We start from the raw sequence: 22,291 nt of genomic DNA, 5'->3' as shown, positions 1-22,291 counted from the left end.
TTCTGGGCAAAGTTTCAGGGGAAAAGTGCCTTTACTCTTTTGTCAGTAACAAACCACTTTCCTGATTTTAAGGACTGCTTCAGTAACATGTAACTAAATTTTGATGATATAGTGAATGGAAAGTGATCACATGTATTTATTCTATTGAATCCAAACTTTCAACAGTGCCAGCCACAGTCCCACAGTGCTTTCCCAGAAACCAGACCTGTTCTTTAGGAGGCTAGCCCTTCCAGTGGGTGGTATAGCTTTGACCAAAGGAGCTGGCATTTTTAGTCCCTTCAGAAGTAAGTGTCTCAAAAAACTGAAGTCCTTTCTCCCTTTCTCCTTTTCCCGTCTTTAAGAATCCAAAACTTTCACTACATGCTGATACCTGGTGGAGGGTAAGGAAGTGCCTGTAGCTGGGGACACAGAACTTAATTCTAGGTTGCTCGGCTGGCATACACATCAATGCAGATGTTTCCTAGACCATCCTCAGGGCTCCCCAGTTTTCAAAACACAAATCAAGCCTCCTGGACTCCACAAGGCTGATTCCACGGTTGAGAGCTCGGGCAGGCAGCTCCCCGGTTGCTTCTTCTTTTTTTATTACTTGAAGGCTGGGATGAAATTGCCCAGAATCCTCAGCACCTTGAAACACTTTGCAGTGTAGAGACATGAGAAAGACTCCGAGAGGCTAATGATGATCATAAGGAGAGAAAAGACCCAGGGGTGGGAATTAATCTTCACCAGCTCATTTGCTATGGCTGATCCACATCAGAACACCCAGCACACTCACTCCTAGCATAGCCCAGGAGCTCATCAGGAGCCTTCCGAGTGCAGGAGGGGTGGGGGGCCCAGAGCCAGTTGGGTGGGGAGCCCTGATGGTGTCGACAGACCATGGAGGCCAGCAGGCATCGGGCCTGCTGCCCCCAGGGGCCCTGGGCCATCCTGCAGGCACCTCTGTGGAAAGGAATCCTTCACAAGGCCCTGCCAGGGGCCAGGCCTTATTTCCAGAGCCCTAATACTGCCAGTGCAGGAAAGGGGACAAGTTCACCAGCACGGCCGCACTCACAGCCATCAGAGCCTCAGGAAATCCTTGTGCCTCGGCTGTCACCAAGCCCTGGCCTCTCCACTCCTATCTGTTCTCCTTCCTCTCCTTTTCCTTCCCAGGCTGTGGCCATCCTCAATCCTCCCTACATGTGAGGGCTTCTCCTAGAAAACTCATTCCTCTCTGATGATCTAGCTAGAATCATTGTCTGGGAATTGTGACTGGGTGCCCTTTCTTCCACACGTCCTTTAAAGGTTTAGCTTGCAGTCAAATAAACCTACAATACCAAAACTCAAATATTTAGCCATGAATGAGTGAGTTCATAGACAGAAAGTATTCAGAACAGTACCTGGCACATGGAAAGCTAGCTGTAACTGTTACTCTCACTGTTACCATTACTGCTACTACTGTTACCAAGTGCAGGGCCCTGCCCTGGATGCTGTGGGGTGCCCAAGGCAGGCTCACTCTCCCCACAGGTCTCACAATCCAGTTGAGGAAACAAGACATAAACCCACAAGCAGTTAATTTGCAGCCACACAAGAGATAAAGGGCAGTTCATTTTAATGATATAAAAGCTATCACTTGGCAATATTGGATTAATTATCAGATAAAAGGCACATACAATAAATGGTCAGGGGTCAAAGAGGAGAGATGTCATTTCTAACTGGAGCAGTTAAGGAGGCCTCATGAAAAGCCACTTTGGACAGGCAGAGCAGGGGAGCTAGGAGGACAGAATCCTTCCAGGCAGAGAGGCATAAAAAAGCAAAGCTTGTTCAGGGGTTGCTGCATAGCTACAGCCAGGAAGAAAACATGTGGAAAATAGATTTTTTAAATGGATGTGGAAAGCCTCGAATGAAAGGCTAAGAAGTTTAGATTAAATCCTAAAGGCAAAAGGGACTACTGAAGGTTTGGCAGGGTCACTTCCTGAAATATTAACTTGTAACGTCCCCCATAACAATAAAAAGACAATTCATTGGGAAAACAAAAATAGGTAGGAAAATTCCAAAACAGAAGAGTAATAAAAGGTGATCAGCCTTCCCAGGTGTTTCTTCTACTGAATAAATAACCGTAGTATAAGGCTATAATAATAAAATTGTGGCACTAGCATATGAATAGATAGATCTACTGATGGAAAAGAAATAGTCCCAAGCACATACAGGCATTTAATAAAACCTGATAAAGGTGGTATTTAAAATATGAAGGGGAGAGATGGATTACTGGGTAAAGGGGGTTGACAAAATGGCCATCCAGGAAAAATTAACTTAAATTCATACCTTATACTCCAGGATAAATTTCATTTGGGTCAAAACTTGAATGTAGAAAACAATGGTTTTTTTTAAGCCATAAAAGATTGAAAGTTCACATATGTTAAAAAATATTTTGTGTGGAATAAAATGACATAAGCAAGCCAAACAAGTGAGGAAAGACATTTGTAACTCACATTATAAGGGGCTAATTTACCTAGTATGTAAACAATATCTGCAAGTAAATAAGGAAAAAGGCCAATAATCCAACAGCAAAATGGACATAGGAATGTGAACAAAGAGTTGACAGAGAAAAACTAGTCTTTTAAATGGGTAAAAAGTTGTCCAAGATATTCATAATAGAAGTATAAAATAAAAGTATAACACATAGAAAATCTAATACATGGTCCTTAATTTGTTTGAACAAACTAATCATAAAAGACATTTTGAGACAACTGGGAAAATTTGAACATTAAATAGACATTAGGTTATATTAGGGAATTACTGTTAATTTTATGAAGTCTGCATTTTTATCAGCACATAGCTTTAAGCTATGGGTAAAGCTAGATATAATAATGGTATTATGGTTAAGTGAGAAATGTTCTTCTTTTTCAGTCATATACTAAAATATTAGGGGTAAAATGTCATGATGATTTTCAATTTCCTTAAAAAATACTTCAGCCCCAAAACAGATGAGCGAATTGGCAAAATATTCACAGTTGTTAAATCTAGGTGACAATTCATTATACTTTTCTCGCTACTTTTTTTGTAAGTTTGAAATTTTTCATACTAAAAGTCGAAAAGCAAAATGAAAGTACACCAAGGTACTATGTTTTACTTATCAGATGGGCAAAGATGGAAAAGTTTGATACAATATCTGTTCGGCAAGTATGTGGGGAAAAAAGCATTCATATGTTATTGGAGGAGGTGTGAAAGGCAATTTGGAAAGATTGATCAGAATTAGAAATGCACATAGTTTTGGACCCAGTAATTCTACTTTTAGGAATTTATCCTTCAGATAAACTTACACATGTGGGAAATAATCTAAATATAATGTTATTCATTGCATTTTTTGAAATAAACTTAAATGTCCACCAACAGGGAACTGGCTAAATTAAAATTATGTATCCATACAATAGAATACAATATAGCTGTAAAAAGAATGGGGAGGCTGTTTACCTATTAATATAAAACAATCTTCAAGATACATTGGGTAAAGACTGACTTTAAAATGATCAGAGTTGAACACAAAGATGCTGGTTAACTAGATTGGGGTACTTTAATACAAAGGAAGATTATACAACCATGAAAATCATAATCTGCTTGTTTACTGATATGAAAAGATATTTATAGTATATGCTCAGTGAAAAAGATTCTAGATAACACTTTAATATTTACACACATATACACACAGTCATATATCTATAGGCATCAAAATTTCTATATGGAACATTAACAATAGTTCTAGTTTTCTCTTTTTTATATGCTTTTCTAATCTTTTCTACAGAATATATAAAAATACATTCTTATTGATAAAAATGTTTAAAGATATAAGTCACCACCCTATTGCTTTTTAAGTAAAATAAGGTCTTTATATATTACAGGAAAAAAAACCCAAGTTACAGAGACCAGTTTAATCAGAAAAAAATTTTTTGAAAAAGGCTATTTTTGATGGGAGGTTTGTAGACGACAAGGGTTTTAGAATGGCAAGGAAAGGAAGGCGGATCTTGTTCAAAGCCCTTGGGTGGAAACTGGCAAATGTGTGGGTAATGTGTGGGTAACAAACAGTTGACTTACCCAGAGCAAAGACCTAGAAGCTCAGTCCAGGGCATGTGAACTTATACTTCAGGTACAGAGGGGCCTGGAAGTTCTTAAGTAAAGCAACACCTCACGAAAATTTGTTGGAGGACAACAATTTTAACTGCCCTGTGTAAGTGGAACTGAGGAGGCCAGAGCCAGGGAAAGTAGCTCAGGAGTGGCTGCAGAAGTCTCTGTGAGGTGACACGGCCCCACTGACATGTGAACTATGGACGTGAAATGACAGGAGCAGATCTGGACAGGGCCACAGAACAAGTAGAGGCTGTAAGACAGACGTAAAAATGAGTCCAGGGTTTGGGGTTTGATCAAAGAGGCTCAAGAGGCAGGTGGCAGAGGGAAAATGGGAAGGGGTGTCTCAGGTGGGGCATAAAGGAAGAGGATAATGCTGGTGTGAAGGACATTAGAGAAAATCCAAGTGCTGCCACCCAAATGGCAATGGGATGATTTTTAAAACCCTGGGATTTGAGTCCCTGGGATTTTAAAAACCTGGGATGTCCTGCTGTGTGACCTCTCTCATTTATAAAGGGGTGTGGTAATAGCTCTACCCTGCCTGCTTCGGAGTGGCTGAAGGGTCAGTGAGATCATCTGCATAAAATGCACCTAGCACACTAGACAGCTGTACAGACACCAAGCACTGTTGCCCTGCATTCACGGCAGCTGCATGGAGAGCTACACTCACTGAGAATGTGAGGCCACTGGAGTTGGGATGATCCAGGACTGTTTCAGCCTAGCCTTTCCTAAACAGAATTCTGGAGAATCCACTGATTTGCTAAAAAGGACTGATTCCTTTTCCCCAGGTCAGGAACCAAGGCTCCGTGATGCAGGGTAAAGAGTTCTGCTCCACAGGTAGCTTCCTCCCAGGCTGCCAGAGCTGGAGAGGCCTTGTGTATCATCTGGTTCCAGCCCCTTGTTTTCCAGGTGAGGAAGCTAAGGCCCTGAGGAGCATTAAAGTGACTTGATTAAAGTCACCTGACTAGGGAAAGCCCGTGATAGTAGCAGACCAGAAAAATGGTGCTGCAGAGGTGGACCACTTTCTCCTCCCCTAGGGCCCCTGAGCTGGCTTACGCTGACATCTTCCTGGGCCTTTTCACAGCCTCATCCCTTTCCACTGTTCCCCCCTCTGAGATTGGAGTGATCTTTAAAAATCCAAATGCAAGAGAGAACAAACTGGTGGCTGTCAGAGGTAAAATAGGTGAAGGGGATCAAGAGGTACAAACTTCCAGTTATAAAATAAGTCAGTTGTGGGATGAAAAATACAGCATGGGGAATATAGTCAGTAATACTGTTAATAACTTGGTATGGTGACAGATGATAAATAAATATGGTGAGCATTTTGTGATGTATAGAAATGTTGAATCATTATGTTGTACACCTGAAACTATTATGTTAACTATATTTTAAAAAAAAAAAGCACTCCACAGAACAAAAATAAAAATAAATATCAATATAAATAAAACCTCAAATGTAACCACATCAGTCTCCTGTAAAAAGCCCTTTGATGGGTTGGGAGTAGCTCGGTCCCTTCTACTGAAGGCCACAGCTCCTGTCCTGAGGGTCTAAAGCTCTCCCTGCTAAAGACTCCAACCCTTTGATCCTTCAACCCTGCCAACCCTCTGCAAATAATCTCCTCATTAAACTCCTCAGCCACCCCTTCTGAGGACCCTGCTGCTTCCTGCCAGGGTCCTGAAGATACCCATGGCCCAGGAGGCCTAGTGTGACGTGGCTCCTGCCTGCCCCCCATCTCCACCCACCATTCCTCTCATGCTCTCAAAGTAGCTCCTACCCATCCTCAGATGAGTTAAAAGCCACAGGGTATGTTATAAATTCAGTTCCCCTAAATCTTCACAGCATTTATCATGTGTCATTATGCATACATGTCTATGTATATGTTGGCACATGTGCGATTATTTGATCTACTTCCTCCTTACTAGACTATAAAATGAGATTCTGTGGCTGATCTTATTTCCAGAGCATGAAGGCCAAGGGGTTTGGAGGCAAGATGCTCCCAGAGACTCAGCTGCTACCAGCCTTCCTGTCATTCTTTCTCAGTGACAGGATAAAAAAGGGGAAAAGAGTGATTGTTACAGATGCTCTGGAAACAACACTGTTGGCATCTCTTCAGCCAAGCAGCATGCAGGAGGGCCCAGTGGAGGGTGGGGAGTAGATGCTGGCTGCTCCCAGGAGCCAGGAGCACAGGCACAGCCTGGCATCAGAGCCTGCCCTTCGGAATGAAGCTGACAGCCCACAGGAATGTCCCAAAGATGGAGGAGGCTATTAACATGCTCATTCAGACTATGCTGCATGGGGAGGGAACAGAGTCTTATTAATAACCTCAGTGTATTAATATTTGATAAAGCCTCTTCATGATGACAGACAACAGTCACCCAGAGAAGGGAACCAGCCTTGGTTCTGTGAAGTGTTCTCAAAAAAGGAAGAACAGCTTTTATCAAGGGCCGAGAGGGGACACTGGGAGAAGTTGTCATATCCTGGGCAGGGGAAATTGCCCTGGCCCACACAGTGCAGGGAGCATGGCTGGCCTCTCTGGGTTATCTGCACAGGTAACTGGCAGGTTTATCTGTGCAGTGGCCTGGCTGGCAGGGAGGGAGAGGAAGCTCATGGTGGCTGACCTCCAAGAGAAAGTTGCTGAGCTGAGCCAATTTTTTTCTTCTTCTGACAGTGCATCAAAATGATTGCTGATGATTATAGATATTTCTGTGAATAGTATATTTTCCCAATATATAGTCTCTAAATAGAGCTTCATTTCACGTTTTGAAATCTGAGAAGAAAACATTTTAAAAACCTCTCATCAGTGACACCGTCTTTGCTCTCACAGGGAGCCTACGAGAGACGTTCAGCCTGTCAACACCTGATGCCTTGGTCTCCAGCAGCTACAGCTGAAGCTGTCAGCTTAATAGGCTGCCAGGAAGCTGCTGACCACCCCCACTGGGGTAATCTCCTGCTTGGTGAAGGAAGTCTTTCACCCTCTGGACACAAAGCCCTTCTCAGGAGACTAGGGCACCTGGACTCAGCATCCTCTTGGTGCAGTAGGGAAAGGGGCCCGGGGAGAGGCCAAGCATGACCTTTCGCCTCCAAAGTCATGCAAGAGCCCTTACCACCTTCTCTGAGGAGTTCCTGGGGAGCCACGGCACCTGGGTGGGTAGGGGGCAGCAGGGCCTGAGGGCCACTGTCCTATGGCTCAGTCATAGAACCTAACTTTGGAGCCCGGGCACACAGGGTCTTTAAGATGTTCAAGGGTCCCAGCCTTTGTGTTTCAGTGGAAAGGCTCCTAGTGGAGCAACTGTGTGCTTCTGAGCACAGGGACGGAGCCTGCAGTGCGCCTGCTGCCCTGTTCGTTCCCTGAATCGTCCTCACCTAACCTCATCACTCAGCCTCATCTCATTTCTAGTAAGAATGCTACCAAGAGAGAATGCAGAAACAGAACAACACATCTCAAGTTTAAAACATCACTTAGATTCCAATTTAAAGGCAAAACCAGAGTGGGCTGCACAATTTTGTGGACTTTGTTTTAAAAGGGTAGCTCTATGTAGTTTATCCCTTAGTAATTGTTCAATAGGCCAAAGAAGAGGATGAAGGATATGTCAGGCCCTCTCATTCTCACAGGCCTTCTCAGGAGGCCCTGAACTGCTCTCTTGCCCTGCAACTGCCCAGATGCCTCTGTGCACCAAGAAGCTACAAGTCATGCAATGGGCAGCACGTGAGAGGCCAAGCCATGTGTCCATGTAAGGCAGGGGGAGGGGGAAGGAGGTGATGCACAGAGCTTCTCTGTTCAGGCCATCATTCTGTTAGGTTCCTCCTCCCCTCCTCTCCCAGCTGAGCAGACCTGCCCTGTGGTAGCATCTGTACCGAGTCTCTGGGGTACACACGGGCAAGGGGGTGTACAGGCAGGCAGAGGCCCTCTCTGGAAAGGGGTGAGAGCACAGACAGTGGGCTTTCTGGTCAGCAAATTCCCTGTAGCCTGTACTGCTTTGTCCCTAACCCAGAGGTCACAAATGTTTACCCACTGGCTCCCTGTCTGAAAAGGGGGAGGGCAGGAAACGGGGTGTGTGTGACAAGGAGGGTGGCTCTAGCAGACATTAGGAGCCTTTCCACTGAAACACAAAGGCTTGGACCTCTTGAATGAATAGGAACTTAGGCTCTTTATGCCCCTTCCTTTAATCTTTCAAAGTAGGTCCAAAAAGTAGGGAGGTACCAGAGGCAGTCATCAGAGAATGGCCTCTGCTCAGGAAGAAGCCTTGAGGCTGCCTACCACGCACCCTCATGGAGTAAAGCCAGCTTCCATGGCTGACACTGACAGCTAACAACTGCCCAGCGACCTACTGGGCAAATATTCCTGCTGGGCCCCCAGCCCTTCCCCTGGCATCACCCAGGTCAAAGAGAACCCCTTTCAGGAGCTTTCTGCGGTGTTTTCCTACCCACCTCCCCCTTCACTCCAGTCAGGCTGACCCAGTTTAAAATCCAGAGTGATTTATCCTGGAAAGAGTCAGAATTTGTATACCAATAAGGCAGTTTCCATGAAGAATAACCAGGTGACTTGTTTATCTTGGGCCAGGGAGGAATTGCTGGGAATGGTCTGAAAGGCAGAATAGGGAGTATTTCCTTTGGAGCTGAGAGGAAGTTGACATCAGAGGCAGAAGAGACAGAGTCCCAGGGAACCAAATGTGGGTCTTCTAACCAGGGGTCAGTAGATGGAAAAGGACCCACAAGAGCTGCCACAACACCAGGAAGAACATCTAACAAGGCCTCACTGTCCTTTGGTTCCTGGGTCTGCCAGGCCACCCACCAATGGAAGAGACGCAGCTGGGATCCTGGCTGGATGGCCTTAAGGGGAAGGATATGCACAGTCTGAGGTTTCATCCCCATGGGCGTCGGGTCTCTGGGGACCCAGCCAAGAGCTTCAAGCACAAGCATGGCCTAATTTCTCTGGCCCTTGGCTCCTCCTTCAACTCAGGCCTTCTAAGACAGCGGAGGATAGGTGATAAGAAGGAAGAAACTAGAAACTGACCCTTGGAACAGGCCACAGTAACTGGGCCAATGACTAAGCTAATGATCTTGAATATCTGAAGTTGGGAGAGATGGGACAGAAAAATATTATTACTAAGAAGATTTCCTGTAAATACTAACATGCACCTAGCATTTTATTACTAATAAAAACTTTTATAAGTTTTATCTTACTTGAAATTCACAACCTTGGGAAAGTACTACTGTCCCCATTTTACAAAACAGGACATTGATTCAAACATCCTCCATAGCAGTAGATTTAGGGGCAGAACCAAGACTTGAATGTGGGTCTTGTGTGACATTTTCCTCCTTAGCCCAGGACCTTCAATTTCAGAAAGAAAAGGCCATGGCAATCTCTCCATCCATGCCATATATACCTACAAGGCAGATCATCACCATCTTATATGAACCACAGGGCTGAACGTCTTTGTTGCCATCATACTCCTAGGAGCTGGGGAGTGGCCCTGGGCCTGCTGACACGATGGAGACCAAAGGCAGCTTCTGCTTCCTAAGCCTCTTTGGAAAGGCTGACCCCTGCCTAGACTGCCAAGGCAGCCCCAAAGACAATACTGAAGGTAAAAACATCAAGAAGTTAAAACTGGGTGAGACGGACACTCCCATTCTCTGCTCTGCCTACCCACCAGATGGGGCCATCTGGCTACCCTCAAAACATTAGCTTCTCCCACAGGTCACTCAGAATGGGCTCTCAAGAAAGTCATTAAGCTGCTAAAGTTTCTGTTTTTAAAAATCCTGAATGGACCCCAAAATTCCAAGTTTACTTGTTAGCCAGATGTTCTGAGTCATCAAGGTCCAGGCATGCCACTCTGCATTCTGCAGTTCTCCTCTTCCTGGGGGCATTTGGATTCTTTAGTAAGGAAGATGCACGCTCTTGATAAGAAATACACAAGGCTGGCAGAGGCTTTCCTGACCCACCTGATCAACTCATTTCTACCAGTTTCCCAGCTTGCTCATCAGACCTGGCTACCGCACATGTAGGCCAACTGGACAAACTCTTAGCCCATCTGCCTGTCAAGTTCATTTGCACCCTCCAATCCCCAGGCCCAAGGACCATCTCCCCCACAAACAAGTCCCTGATTCTCTCTTAGTCTCCTCCTTTGCTCTCTCATTGCTATTTAATTATAGGCCTTTTCTACAGTTCTTCTCTAGTTCTACTCATGCTAATTAATTCTGAACATTATTCATTTTCCCTAATAGATCATAAACTCCCTAGGGATAGTTAGTATGTTGAATTCATCTCTGTGGTTCCTGTTCCACTTTCATGTCTGGACAGTGGTTTAGCTTTACACACAGTAGGAGCACAACAGATAGTTATTAAAATGGAATTTGCTTTAAAAACTGGGCATCTGTGAAACAGATCAAAGTATCTCTGCATGAAAGACAGTCCACCCCTCACACTGTCCTTTGGCAAACTTTATGCAATATAGCACCTGACTCCCTCCAGTTGCATTACCAGGGCACTGCAGCCAGATCCAGCCAGCAAGGAGATACAGAGAAGATAAAACCAGATTGGCAAAGGCAAGGGGTCTTAGTTTGATCATTTAAAGAGGTTAAAATTACATATCCCAAAGTAGGGGTTACTGTTATCTGTCCCCAAGGAAAACCAAGGAAGGATTTTGTGGGGGCAGTGGGTGGTAAAGAGATGAAGGGCAGAAGAAAGGGAGTTTCCTGTAAAGAACAAGGACACAAAGGTTGATGCCTGAGAACAGAATGGATTCCCCATCACAACAAGTGAATCCACCTCCAAAGATCTACTGCTATGGAGGATGGTTGAATCTATTTCCTGTTTATAAAATTCCTTTCACAGGGATGGGAAGCCCAGACACTCCAGAGGTGAAAGACCATTATAATCTGAGAGGGATTTAGGGCCCTGCTCATGCCACAAGGCCAGCTGGGGCCCAGGCAGCTGGGAGCAGAGCAGAGGGAGAGAAGGCGGAAGAGTGGGAACTTCCAGACAGGGCGGTGAGCAGAGGGCTGGGAGAATCACTCCAGAGAGTGCTCATGGAAAAGGCTGCGCCCTTCTGACAAGGCAGCAGATGGGAACAACCAGTGATGGGGGAAATAAGCCCAATTTGTGCGAGTGACTGGTGGAGCAGGTGAAGGAATCCATTTCACTCCCTGCATGCCCACATACCATGCCATACAACTCAAACTTTGTTTATTGGCCAAAGACTTAGGCTCAAAATATAGCTACCCAGGTGCAGGCTGGCAATGGTCACAGGGGTTCGTGGGGGGAAAAATCCCAAGAATCAGATCTCAGCCAGCAGGGGAAGGAGAAGCCATTTCCACTGGAGATTTAAAATCTTTTTCTCTCTCCCTCTCTCTCACACACACACACACACACACACACACACACACACACACACACCCCTCCCCCCTCCTATTATGAACCTCCTAAATAAAAATCTAATTCCAGTTTAAGGATAAGAGGTTTAGTCCAGAAAATCCTCCTTCTCAAAGCAGTGTGGGGACTGTTATCTGTTCTCAATTTCCTGTCAAATCAGTCTTTTCTTTGGGGACCACAAAGAGGTCGATGATAATTTCTCTGTGCCAGGACCAGGCAGGAGATTGAGGTGCAGAGTAGGAACCCACGTGCCTCTGCCGGGCTGGCTAGTCCCTCAGGTCCTCCTTTACTGAGACCTTCTCTTACTCCTGACTTTGGCCACAGGTCATTTAGGACAGAGGCGGTGGGCAAGGCCCACCTGGCACCACCTCCCACCTGGGACAAACTGGGAGACGTGTGGGAACGGAGGATGCCTGAGCCTGTGCTTCCTCCCGAAGGACCTGGCCTCTCTGAGCCACGCAACTGTGTGGGCTCCATCACCACCTCCTGCAGTGCAAAGGGGGTTCAGCAAGGCAAGGAGGCAGTGAACCTCAGGATTGTGAGAATGGCTCCCCTAACCCCCGAGGCCCCAAATGGTACCTGCCAGGGCCTTGATCCGGGACCTCTCAAAGAGCCTGGCCGAGCTGTTGTCATTATCCAGCTCATCGTCTGGGGCATCCCAGCGGGCATTGATCCGGCTGTACGGTGGCTGGTTGCCCACGTTTTCAAACTCCGTGGCCGACGTCATGTCAGCAGGCTCTCAGCAGCCGCGCCTGCCTCAGTCTTCATGGAAGAGCCTCTGGGGGGACAGCAACACAGTCAGAGGGTTAGCTCCCATTCCTCAGACTCCTCCTCAGGGGAAACTTATTCGGAGAATCCAAGAGAAATCCGTCCCTGCGGGAGCAGCGCACGGTGCCCTCTGCCGGGCCATGCTCCCTAGCCAGGGTCTCTGGGTCCTCGGTCATAAATCGCTGCAGGAGCAGCAGCAGTAAGGCAGCCGCGGCGGCGGGACGGAGACCTGCACGCCTTGAAGGCAGGACGGCCAGCAGGTGGAGACGTCAGTCGCAGCAGCCGGCTTCTCCAAACCGGGCATCACCGAGGGAGCACAGAGAGGGGGGGCTCTCCTGGGGCCGGTGGCTGGTGGGGGGACCAGCTGGCAAGAGCAGCTCCACCCTGTTGTCTGCGGCAGGACCCAAACTGGTGGAGAAGGGGAAGGGAGAACCTGGAAGCTGGCTGAGTCTGACACAAACACAAATCAGTGGGGAGAGAGATGAATGAGGTTCAAGATGCCGCTGGTGTCCCAGCCCCAGCAGCAGCACTGGAGAAAGTTTACTCCTCCCACAGGCTCTCCGAGAGCCCTTTGAATTTTTTCCCAGCAGCAAATACTCAGAAAGCTGAACTCCTGGTTTTGCTTTTCTCTGAAGTGCCCCCAGGTGCTGAATCCCAGGACAGGCCAGAGCCCACATGAGCCTGCTGTCCTATCAAGGCTGTCAGTATGATGGGGGGTGGTTGTAGTGAGGGTATCAACAGACAATGGAATTGTGTGCATTCATCTATGCAATGCACACAGGTATCACAGACACTATGTTCTCACTCGCCCATTATTTATGTTTGCTTGCTCATTAATTCATTCATTTATGATTAATTCAAGTATGTACCAAGGCCCAAAGAGGTGGCAGGCACTGTGCTAGGCAATTATACATAAACTGGAAGGGCCCTGTCCTCATGGAGCTTATACTCTGGCAGCAAGACAGGTGATTAAATAAGCAATTACAGTAAGGCATGGTGTTTACCACCACTGGGCAAGAACTGGGGGATTCATGGTAGGCAATGGGAGTTGGGGAAGGGCAGTTTAAGCTGATACCTAAGGAAGACTGGAGGCACTCTGTGAAGGGATAAATGGAAAGAGCTGAGTCCAAACAAAGGGAATAAAGAGCAGGTGCGAAGTTCTGAAGGTGAGAAAGAACATAGCAAAATTTAGGAGCCTTACAATGTAACTGGGAGGTGAGGGCAGTGGTGGCGAGAAAAGTGGAATGGGAGGCTCATAGTGCCAGGCTAGGTCCTGAACGCCTTGGGTCTTTGCAAAATGACTAGCTTCCTTCAGCCTTGATTTCCTCACCTGCACCTGCCAGTCATCACCTCCCTAGGGAGCTTAAGGAGGCCAAGATCAAGTGTGTAAGAGAGAATAGGGAGTCCAGAGCTTTCACATCCAAGGGAGCAAAAGGGGGTGGTGGTGGGAGGCCACAAAGCAGAGAAATGAGGAGTGTGACAATGAGTATGCTGTGAGATGAACCACTCCCTCCATGAGTGTGCGCACGTGTACACCACATGTGCACACACACCCCAAACACACACACCCTCCAACACAAACATCCAATATACTCACATACCCAAGCTGGCATGCTCTTGAAGAAGAAATGAAGCAAGCTCACCCATCCACGCTTAACATGGTGCTGTAACCTTTATTTTTCAGACACAGAATCACTTCAGTCTCTTTTTTCCCCATCTGACTAATCAATCCCACCACATCCCTTTGAGGTAAGACAGGATCCAGAACTATCCACTCTAATTGCACCAGAGAGAAAAACAAGGTCTGATACCGGATGAGGCCTCCCCAAGGTCATCAAGGGGGTTACTGCTGGGGCTGGGACCAAAGGCCAGGCCACAGCCCTGTTTATCCCTTGACCCCTGGCTTCTAGGGAAGCAGGTTGGATTAAGGTGGGGCAAGAAGACGGCACATAGGGACATGGACATTCACCAGCTTCCAGGTAAAGGTATTTGCTACTTGGGGAAGAAAAGCTGAAAGAGGGAGGGGAGCTAACACAGACTGCCCTCAACGCCAGGCTTGTGTGCAAGGATGCCCTTTAGACAGCCTGTTGTCTTCCGCAAATGAACGTGCTACTACCAGGGCTGAGATTTCCCACCCACCTGGCTGGACAAAGATAGCTGGGAAGGACTCCCCACTCCCACATCTATTCCCATGTCCCTGAAGGGGAACTACTGCTGGCCTAGAGCTCTGACCCTGAGCAAGACAGGGGCTGACAGCCTTGCACTGGGCCACAGGCCTGTCCAGGCTCCCCTGAGAAGGGCTGAGCTGCCAGAGGTAGGAGGTGTGGTAAGATCGGATCCTGTGTGCTGGAGGTAACTGGATCCTGGCTGTCCTTGTCTTGGGCTATTTTTAAGAGCAGCCCAGAGAGGCCCAGGCCAAGGGGCTGGAGGGGAGTGAGATTACCTTTGCTGTGGCTCCATGAGCAAGTCTGCCCCAGAAAGATGAGCCTGAGCAGGCACACCAGCAGGCCTAGTGTTCAAGACAAGATTGATGGCTCTGGTGCAGAAGAGCAGCCTCTCGACAGCAATTCATCCTGCTTAAAAACGCCATGCCTCCTGCGACCGCGGCTCAGAGGAGGGAGCAGCCAGGCAGTGGTTCTGCCAGGAATGTGAAAAAACACATCTGTGTCTAAATACACAAGGCTAGGGTATGTTTTTTTTTAAAGGGTCAGGTTCTTGAAGACAAATACCAAGGAAAGAAGATTCAGAAACTAAACGGAGGCCCTCTTCTTCCTGCCCTGCAGCCATGCCCGCTGCAGCAGCCGGCCCAGATGGCAATCCATCAGAGCCAAGGGGTGGGGCAAGCCGGTGCGCTTAGCAGCAACGGGAGAACCTTGGAGAATCAGGTGTGAGAGACAAAAGAGAAGAAAACACGAAAACAGAAAAGCTACCGATGGTTATCCCAGAAAAACAAAACAAAAACAAAAAAATGCCAGTAATGCCTAAAACCAAATTCACCCCAGTGCCTTTCCAGTGTCACCCATGTCGATTTCTATTACTGTCATAATATCCCCTTAAAGGCCTGGCAATAAAGAAACTACCATGACTGGAAAGACCCTAACCACATGGGAGTCGTGGAAATGACATGTGACTGATGACTTGAGGGGAACTTGGCGATGAGGTGATCTGGACACATTTTTAAGGATGCAAGTCATCTATGCACCTAGAGTGGCCTCCACGAATATGGAGGACAACAGGGACACTGCTAACATTGGACCCTAAACTACACCTCACTCTCCTGCTGGCAAACCCAGGAAAAAAGGCATAAGCAGTTCCTTATCCATTCATTCCCCAGTTTACCCTCAAGCTCCCAACAAGTCCTGTTCATAACCCAAAGACCCTTGTCAAAAGTACAGCAGGTCTTCTCTGGCCTTGTGACCCGTCCTCAGGAAGGCCCACCTTCCCTGTCCATCTGCCTGCTCGTCTAGCAGCTGGGCAGGCCTGTCTCCAAATGCACAGGACAGAGGCTTACCCTCACCTGGTGAGCTTCTGCCACCCTCAGCCTCAGGTTGTATTTTGAGCAGAAAGGGCCCCTAGAAGACTCGCCCACAGCTCAGTACTGAAAGCTCTCTCTTTGCACAGAGCGCTCACTTGCAGGAGGACCTTCTTGGTAAATGGATTTCACAATATCACTGAGGCAAGCCACAGCTCCACCCGTTGCGCATGTGCTGAAGAAACTACCCACTTTGGAGATCAGGGGCTATGCCCAGTTAATCCGGGGAAGTCGGGGAACCCACAAAGTGGTGGCAGAGGCGGCAGCATCTTCCCGCCAGCAGGGGGCTGCTGGAGCCTAGCTGTAACTCACGTCAGCCCTCCCGCAGCACTGAGCACAAGAGGAGGGATGCACTACTCTTTTCTTCCCTGCCCCACTCATTTCCTCTTCCCTGGGCCATATAAATGTAAGTAGCAGCACAGAGCCCAAATAACTACTCCAGGAGGAGGAAATGGGGGGAAATGTAGGGCGGTGCGTTCTTCCTTAGCAGCTGTCACAAGACCTTGGACACAGTCTTCCTAAATAGAGAATTTGGACCCACTCTACCTTTATTTCATCTCTAGCTGTAAGGTGTGACCCTTCACCCACTTTCTAGTTTCTCCTGTTCTGTTATGCTACCCCAGACCTGCGTTTAACGTATTTTGGTAGTATGGCAACCAATCAGGAGATTAAATCCTGAGGTTTCCCTGGTAAATTTTCTGCTGAAGTATTTACCAAAACAGAACATCCTTCTACTCCCTTCTATTGTAATCTCATTGTATATTCACAGGCACCTTAAAGACTAGTCAAATACATACTCACTAAAACAGCATGAGAGTCAATGAGACACCCAGTGGAGAGTATCTCCAGCCCTCATCTCCTCCCCACCTCCAGCTCTAGTCCGGCACCTCCATCTGTCTACTGAACATCTCCACCTAGAAATTACAGCTCAGTCTCAATATCGCTGAGATAGCACATGGCTTTCAGGCTGGCAGAACAGGGGACTTTTAGGGGCATAGGGAAGACAGTAAGGTCCAGGTAAGCATGCTTGTGGCAGGCTGTGGTTCGGGTTCTTAAAGTCTCAAGATTCTAGTTTGTGGTTGCTGCCATCAAGGATACCCAAGAATCAAGGATTTGCAATATCCTGATAATTCTAGTCCACTGCTGTTTGGTAAGGCCCTGCCCAGACCCAGTGCTCCAGTTTCTGTCACCAAGCAGGGACTTCAGGCCCACATGTTACAACTTGTTCACTCTCATCATGGAAAAATCTCCTACTAAGAACTGGCTCCAGTTATGCTACAGCTGCTGGAATGGGTGGTGGGGGCAGAGTGGGATCATGACCCTAATAGTTCTTACAGGGATTTGGTTGGGGAACAGGTGCAGCTTAGCTCTGATATAAGGATGGCCCCATCAGCCCTCTATTTTAATAGCATCTATCAGCACCTCATGTCCACTGGGAATGATTAAAGGAGACAAGAGAGATGATGTACTTAATATACATAGTTTTCAAAGACTATCTTCTATTGGGATTCTTGGGCTTAATATCTATGTTTACAGAAAACCTTAAAACCCAGTCCTACCTCTTCTTAGCTCTCCCAACTTAGTTTTTTCAAGATAGCCACTGGCCTCCTTGCTCAGAATAAGTAACATTCTATGGTAATTGAACGGAAAAGCTGAAAGCCCAATTTCTTGTCTTCTATGAAGACTTTTCCAGAATACCCACGGTGGCCTCTCCTCTGATCAAAATTGTGCAGGGAGGTAGGGACTCAACATTGGAAGTGGTCAAGAATAGGTTGAAATGATGGTTCTGAAATAATCAATTGCAATATTTCTACTGAAGTAATTGATTCAGAAAAGACCATCAAGAATGTAAAATAAAATCATTACATCATGTAATACTGTGCGTCAACTACCCTTCAATAAAAAATAACTATCTAAAAATAAAAAAAATAAAAATAAAAATAAAATAAAAATCATTACATCAGTGGGGAACTACACAATGAGGTCAAGATCCCAGCACTTAAATTCACTGATGAATCTTAGCATCACTAAGAATATGACAACTAGATAATGTGTGTCTCCCAATACAATGCAGTATGAAGGACATGATGACCAATGACATTTGTGCCAAATAAGTGGAACCTCAATCCCATTGAGTCTTTAGAGCTAACTTCTCATTTACAGGAATTTTAGGAAATTCAGACATGCTTAATGACAACATGAGGAAGCAAAGAGATAGACCCATATGTAATATGGGACATTATGCAGACAATTGACTCCATTTATTCAGTAAGTCAATGGTATTAAAACAGACAATTAAAAGACAGTAGGGACTATTCTAGATCAAAAGAGATTTAGGAGATGTAAAAACCAAATGTAGTATGTACCCTTTTGGATCTTGAATCAAACAACTATCAAAACACATTTTTTGAGACAACCAGGGATATCTAAATTATAAACTCAGAACTGGACAGTGACCAGGAATTATAGTCAATTATGTTAGGCATGATAATAACATTGTAGCTACGTAAGAAAAAATTTTTTCTTACACATTTTTTAGAGATGCAGAAGACTATAGGGAAAGATATGATATGTTGTCTTTGGTTTACTTAAATATGCATCAGCAAAGTGGGGAGATGAAGCCAGTGGGAAACCCCTAGTAACTTTTGACTTGGAGTGGTCCATACATGGGGGGGATTCATGATACTATTCCATTTTTGGTATATGTTTGAAAATTTATATAATAAAATATAATCTTTACTAATGTTCACTTATTAGTAAAGTTAAATTTTATCAATTTTGTTAAAAAAAAGCAGTCATATGCGCCAGGTACAACTGAGACTTAGAATGAAAGTCAGTCCCTCATCATTGCCCTAATGGGCAGCATAGTCAGGCTTCTGCCTCCCTGTCCCCACTCATCTCCTCACAGTTGCTACATGCAGCCTGCAAGTTGCTTCTCAGTTCTTCCAACCGGCTATTTCTTCCGCCGCTCAGGCCCTTGTGCACGCTGTGGGTTAGGCTGGGACACTTCCTGGAGCGTCTCTGCATGTCTGGTTCATTCTCTTTCCTCAGGTCTCCCCTCAGATCTCTCTCCCTTGTGCGAGTCCTCCATGAGCACCCTATCTAAGGTAAGTCTTCTGTCATTCTCAATCTGGGCACCCTGCTTGACCCCTTCATAGCACCCATCCTAATTGTAATTACTCCTACATCTGTCATTTTGCTTTTATTTTTGCCTCTCCCTGCCTATAGGCTCCTTGAACGCAGCAGCCATGTCTGTCTTATTCATTGCTGTATTCCAGTGTCTAGCACTATGCTTGGGACTTACAGGTGATCAATTAATATTCTCCTCCTCCTAGACAACTAAACTCAAAAGCTGGAGCCTCTTTAAACTCATCTATCCCACCATATTCCTTGATCCATGCATTACTCATTCAATTATCCCACTTATGTGTACTGAGCACTTCTTCAATATCTATTCACTTCCAAGGCCTGTCATTAAATCTCTGTCAAGGGTCTTCCATTTGTCATTCCTTTATGTTCTAAAGCTTCCACTTCATTTCAGGCCCTTACCATTTCAGCCTGGACTTGTATAATGGCCTGTCTCTGTCTGTGCTCAGCCCTGTCAATCAATCCTACACAGCCGTTTTCAAAATGATCTCTACTCCATAAGCTTTTGGGGACTCTATCACACGCAGTCTAATCCAAAGCCCTATACCACTTGCTGCTGAGCTCATGCTCTCTTAAGCTAGTTCTGCTTATCCAGGAGGGTCCACATGTCCTCCACCACTGCTGTGTCCTATGCCTCTACAACTTTATTTGTGCCACATCTCATATGCTGAAGTTTAGGCAACTCTCCTCTGTCCTTGCAATTTAAAACAAATACAATTTTCAAACATTTGGAAACACAATCTACAACATTTCCCAGGATTCTGAGTGAGGTTGCCTTTCTCCTCCTATCCAACCTCAGGGGTCCTCCACTGCCTCTACACCCAAGTGGAAGGGGCAGTCAAGATGGCTCAGGAAAAGCTGGTGATGATCTGTGCAATGCCTCCGGCTCCTCAGCGCCTCTCCCTCCCCCAGTCTCATTGCTGTTGCCCAGTGAGGATGCCTCACCATCCTTCTGTCTTGCCAATCCTGGAAGGAAAATGAATCGTTAGCTATTTCTTCCTTGCATCTTCATTCTAATATGTGCATGTCTTTCCCATCTTAAGTAACACTCTTCCTTGCCATTCTTCCTCTTCTCCCTTTTCAGAGCCAAACGTCTTGACAAAGTCGCCATGAATATGAACAAGCAATTTCTAAAAGAGGACATCCAAAAGGCTAAAACCCTATGAAGAGATACACAAGGTCACTAGTAACTCACGAAATGCAGATTAAAACAAGAAAGAGACACCACAGTCAAACATAACAAGCAGATAATGTGAGGGGGAGAAGGTACAGCACAGGGACCTCATGTTCTGCTGCTTGGAGGGTGGACTGGCCTTGCCATCCTGGAGGACAGCCTGCCGGTTTGCAGGCAGGTTACATATCTGCAAATCCATTCCTGGGCATCGAGACCTAAGAAATCCGCACACAGGTCTAAAAGGGGACATATGCAAAGATGTTCACTGCAGCATTTATTGTGCTAGGTGGGAGGTAGAGATAACCTGTGTGTCCATCATTGGAGGAAAGATAAATGTGGTGATGTACACATGGAGGACACACGCAGCATTGGAGGATATTAAAAGCAGTGCTAGGTAAAATAAATCAACAGAATGAGATCTATAACACTCCACTGACATAATTGTAAATATATATGCATATAAAACAATACATACAAGACCATACACAAACAAGAGGAAAACTCTTAAACACATGAAAATGCTTGTCTCTGGATAGAGCAAGGGGAATGGAAAAGGAGATGGAGATAAAGGGAAATCAACCAACCAACCAGGAGACACCTTGCCTAGAAAATGATGGAACTGAAAAGTAGAATGATCTCTGCTCCTAAGATAAAAACAGTGTATTTTCCTATCTCACGAGAGCTTCACCATCCCACACCAAGCCCCTTCTCAGTTCACTGACATCTAGCTTCCCCATCACTTTATGAAACTATTCCTTCCACAGGACACTGATACCTCCCTTCCTCTTGCTTGAAACAACTGATGCTTTTCAGGTCTTATCTTGGCTTCTCAGCAGTATTCAACTCTGTTGGCCATTCCAAAATCTCTTGAAATCACTTCTTTTGTCTTCCAGGACATGGTCCTGTTTTCTCTCCCGACTTCCTGGCCTTTCCCCCTAGGCCTCGCCTGTGGCCCACTCTTCCTCCACCTGGCTCTTGAATGGTGATACTCCCCAGCGTTCCCTCCTGGGCCCCCACTGCTTCCTTGTCTATACACTCCTCTCAGGCTCCCTCCTTCACTCCCATGACTTCAGGTACCATCCCACGCTGGTGTGGCTTCCAAATCTATCTTCTCAACTCCCGTCCATCACACCCAACTGCCTTCTGAACATCTACCTGGAAGTCCACAGGCCCCTAATACTCAACATGACTCCTGATGAAATCCATCACCATCTCTGTCCCGGCCCTTCCTGTCATGTTCCTTAACCACCAGTATCCCCATGGCCCAAACCAAAACCTGGGGTCATGCTCCACTCCTCTCCTTCTCTCCCAAAAGTTCATCAACTCAGTCCTCTCAATGTCCCTTATATCTCTATTCTGTCTCTACTGCTCCTCCTCACTTTAGCCACCATCATCCCAAGTCTAGTGGTTTTCCACTGATTTCTTTGTATCCATATTTGCTCTTTTGTCTACCATCTAACCCATCTTCTCTACTGCAGCCAGAAAGATGGTCTTAGAATAAAAACATGATCTCTTCCATACTTCAGTAGTTCTTCTCTATCTCATAACAAGGTTTAAAAACCATAGTAAATCACAGTCAAAGCCCTTCATGATCTAATCCCTACCTGAACACTATTTCCATCCAATTCTTCCTCCCAACTTCCTCAGTCTTACATCCCCACTATAGTGAACTAATCCCTGGCTCTTTGCACATGCTGTTCCCTAAGTTTTTATACAGAAAACCCTGCCTCTTTTTCAGAATAATTTCTGGTCCTTCAGAACTCATCTTAGCCTTCATTTCCTTCAAGAAACCTCCCCATCTCACCATCCTCTGCAGCAGTGAGAGGTAGGGGTGCATCTTTTAGGTCCCCAACACACTCAACACTCATTTTCAACAAAGTGCTAACTACATCATAAGATAATTATCTATTTCTCTCTCTTTCCCAATAGACTGTAATCTACCTGGAACCAGGGACATCCTTATTCCCTTTTTTGTCCCAATTGTCCAGCATAAAGCCAGGTGCATGAAACGAGGCTACAAAATGTTGAACAAACTGATGAGAACTAAGAAATGCAGAGCACTGCATCTCCTTAAGAGGATGACAGTGGCTCCTGCAGAGGACACACTATCTGGAGGCCAGTTTGGAAGCCAAGGCAGTAAGGGAGCTAGAAATGTGGCATGTAGCAGTAGTGCTGTGGATTTGGCTGGGCATCAATGCCCTGA

The 22,291-nt window shown here is 46.1% G+C and overlaps 1 protein-coding gene across 2 annotated transcripts in view; it reads right to left on the bottom strand.

Moving 5' to 3' along the window:
- The window catches only part of SPTB (spectrin beta, erythrocytic), a 106,543-nt gene that overhangs the window by 45,422 nt on the left and 38,830 nt on the right, over positions 1-22,291 (bottom strand). For both annotated transcript variants that reach the window (XM_036906051.2, XM_036906052.2), the window contains one exon: positions 12,047-12,245. In XM_036906051.2, the coding sequence (XP_036761946.2) occupies positions 12,047-12,194 (148 nt within the window). In that variant the 5' untranslated portion in view covers positions 12,195-12,245. The remainder of the gene's footprint in view (positions 1-12,046; positions 12,246-22,291) is intronic.

This window comes from Manis pentadactyla, chromosome 11, assembly GCF_030020395.1.
Source record: "Manis pentadactyla isolate mManPen7 chromosome 11, mManPen7.hap1, whole genome shotgun sequence".
NCBI lineage: Eukaryota > Metazoa > Chordata > Mammalia > Pholidota > Manidae > Manis > Manis pentadactyla.
The sequence above is the reverse complement of the archived record's forward strand: the minus strand, read 5'-3'. Positions and strand labels throughout refer to the sequence as shown.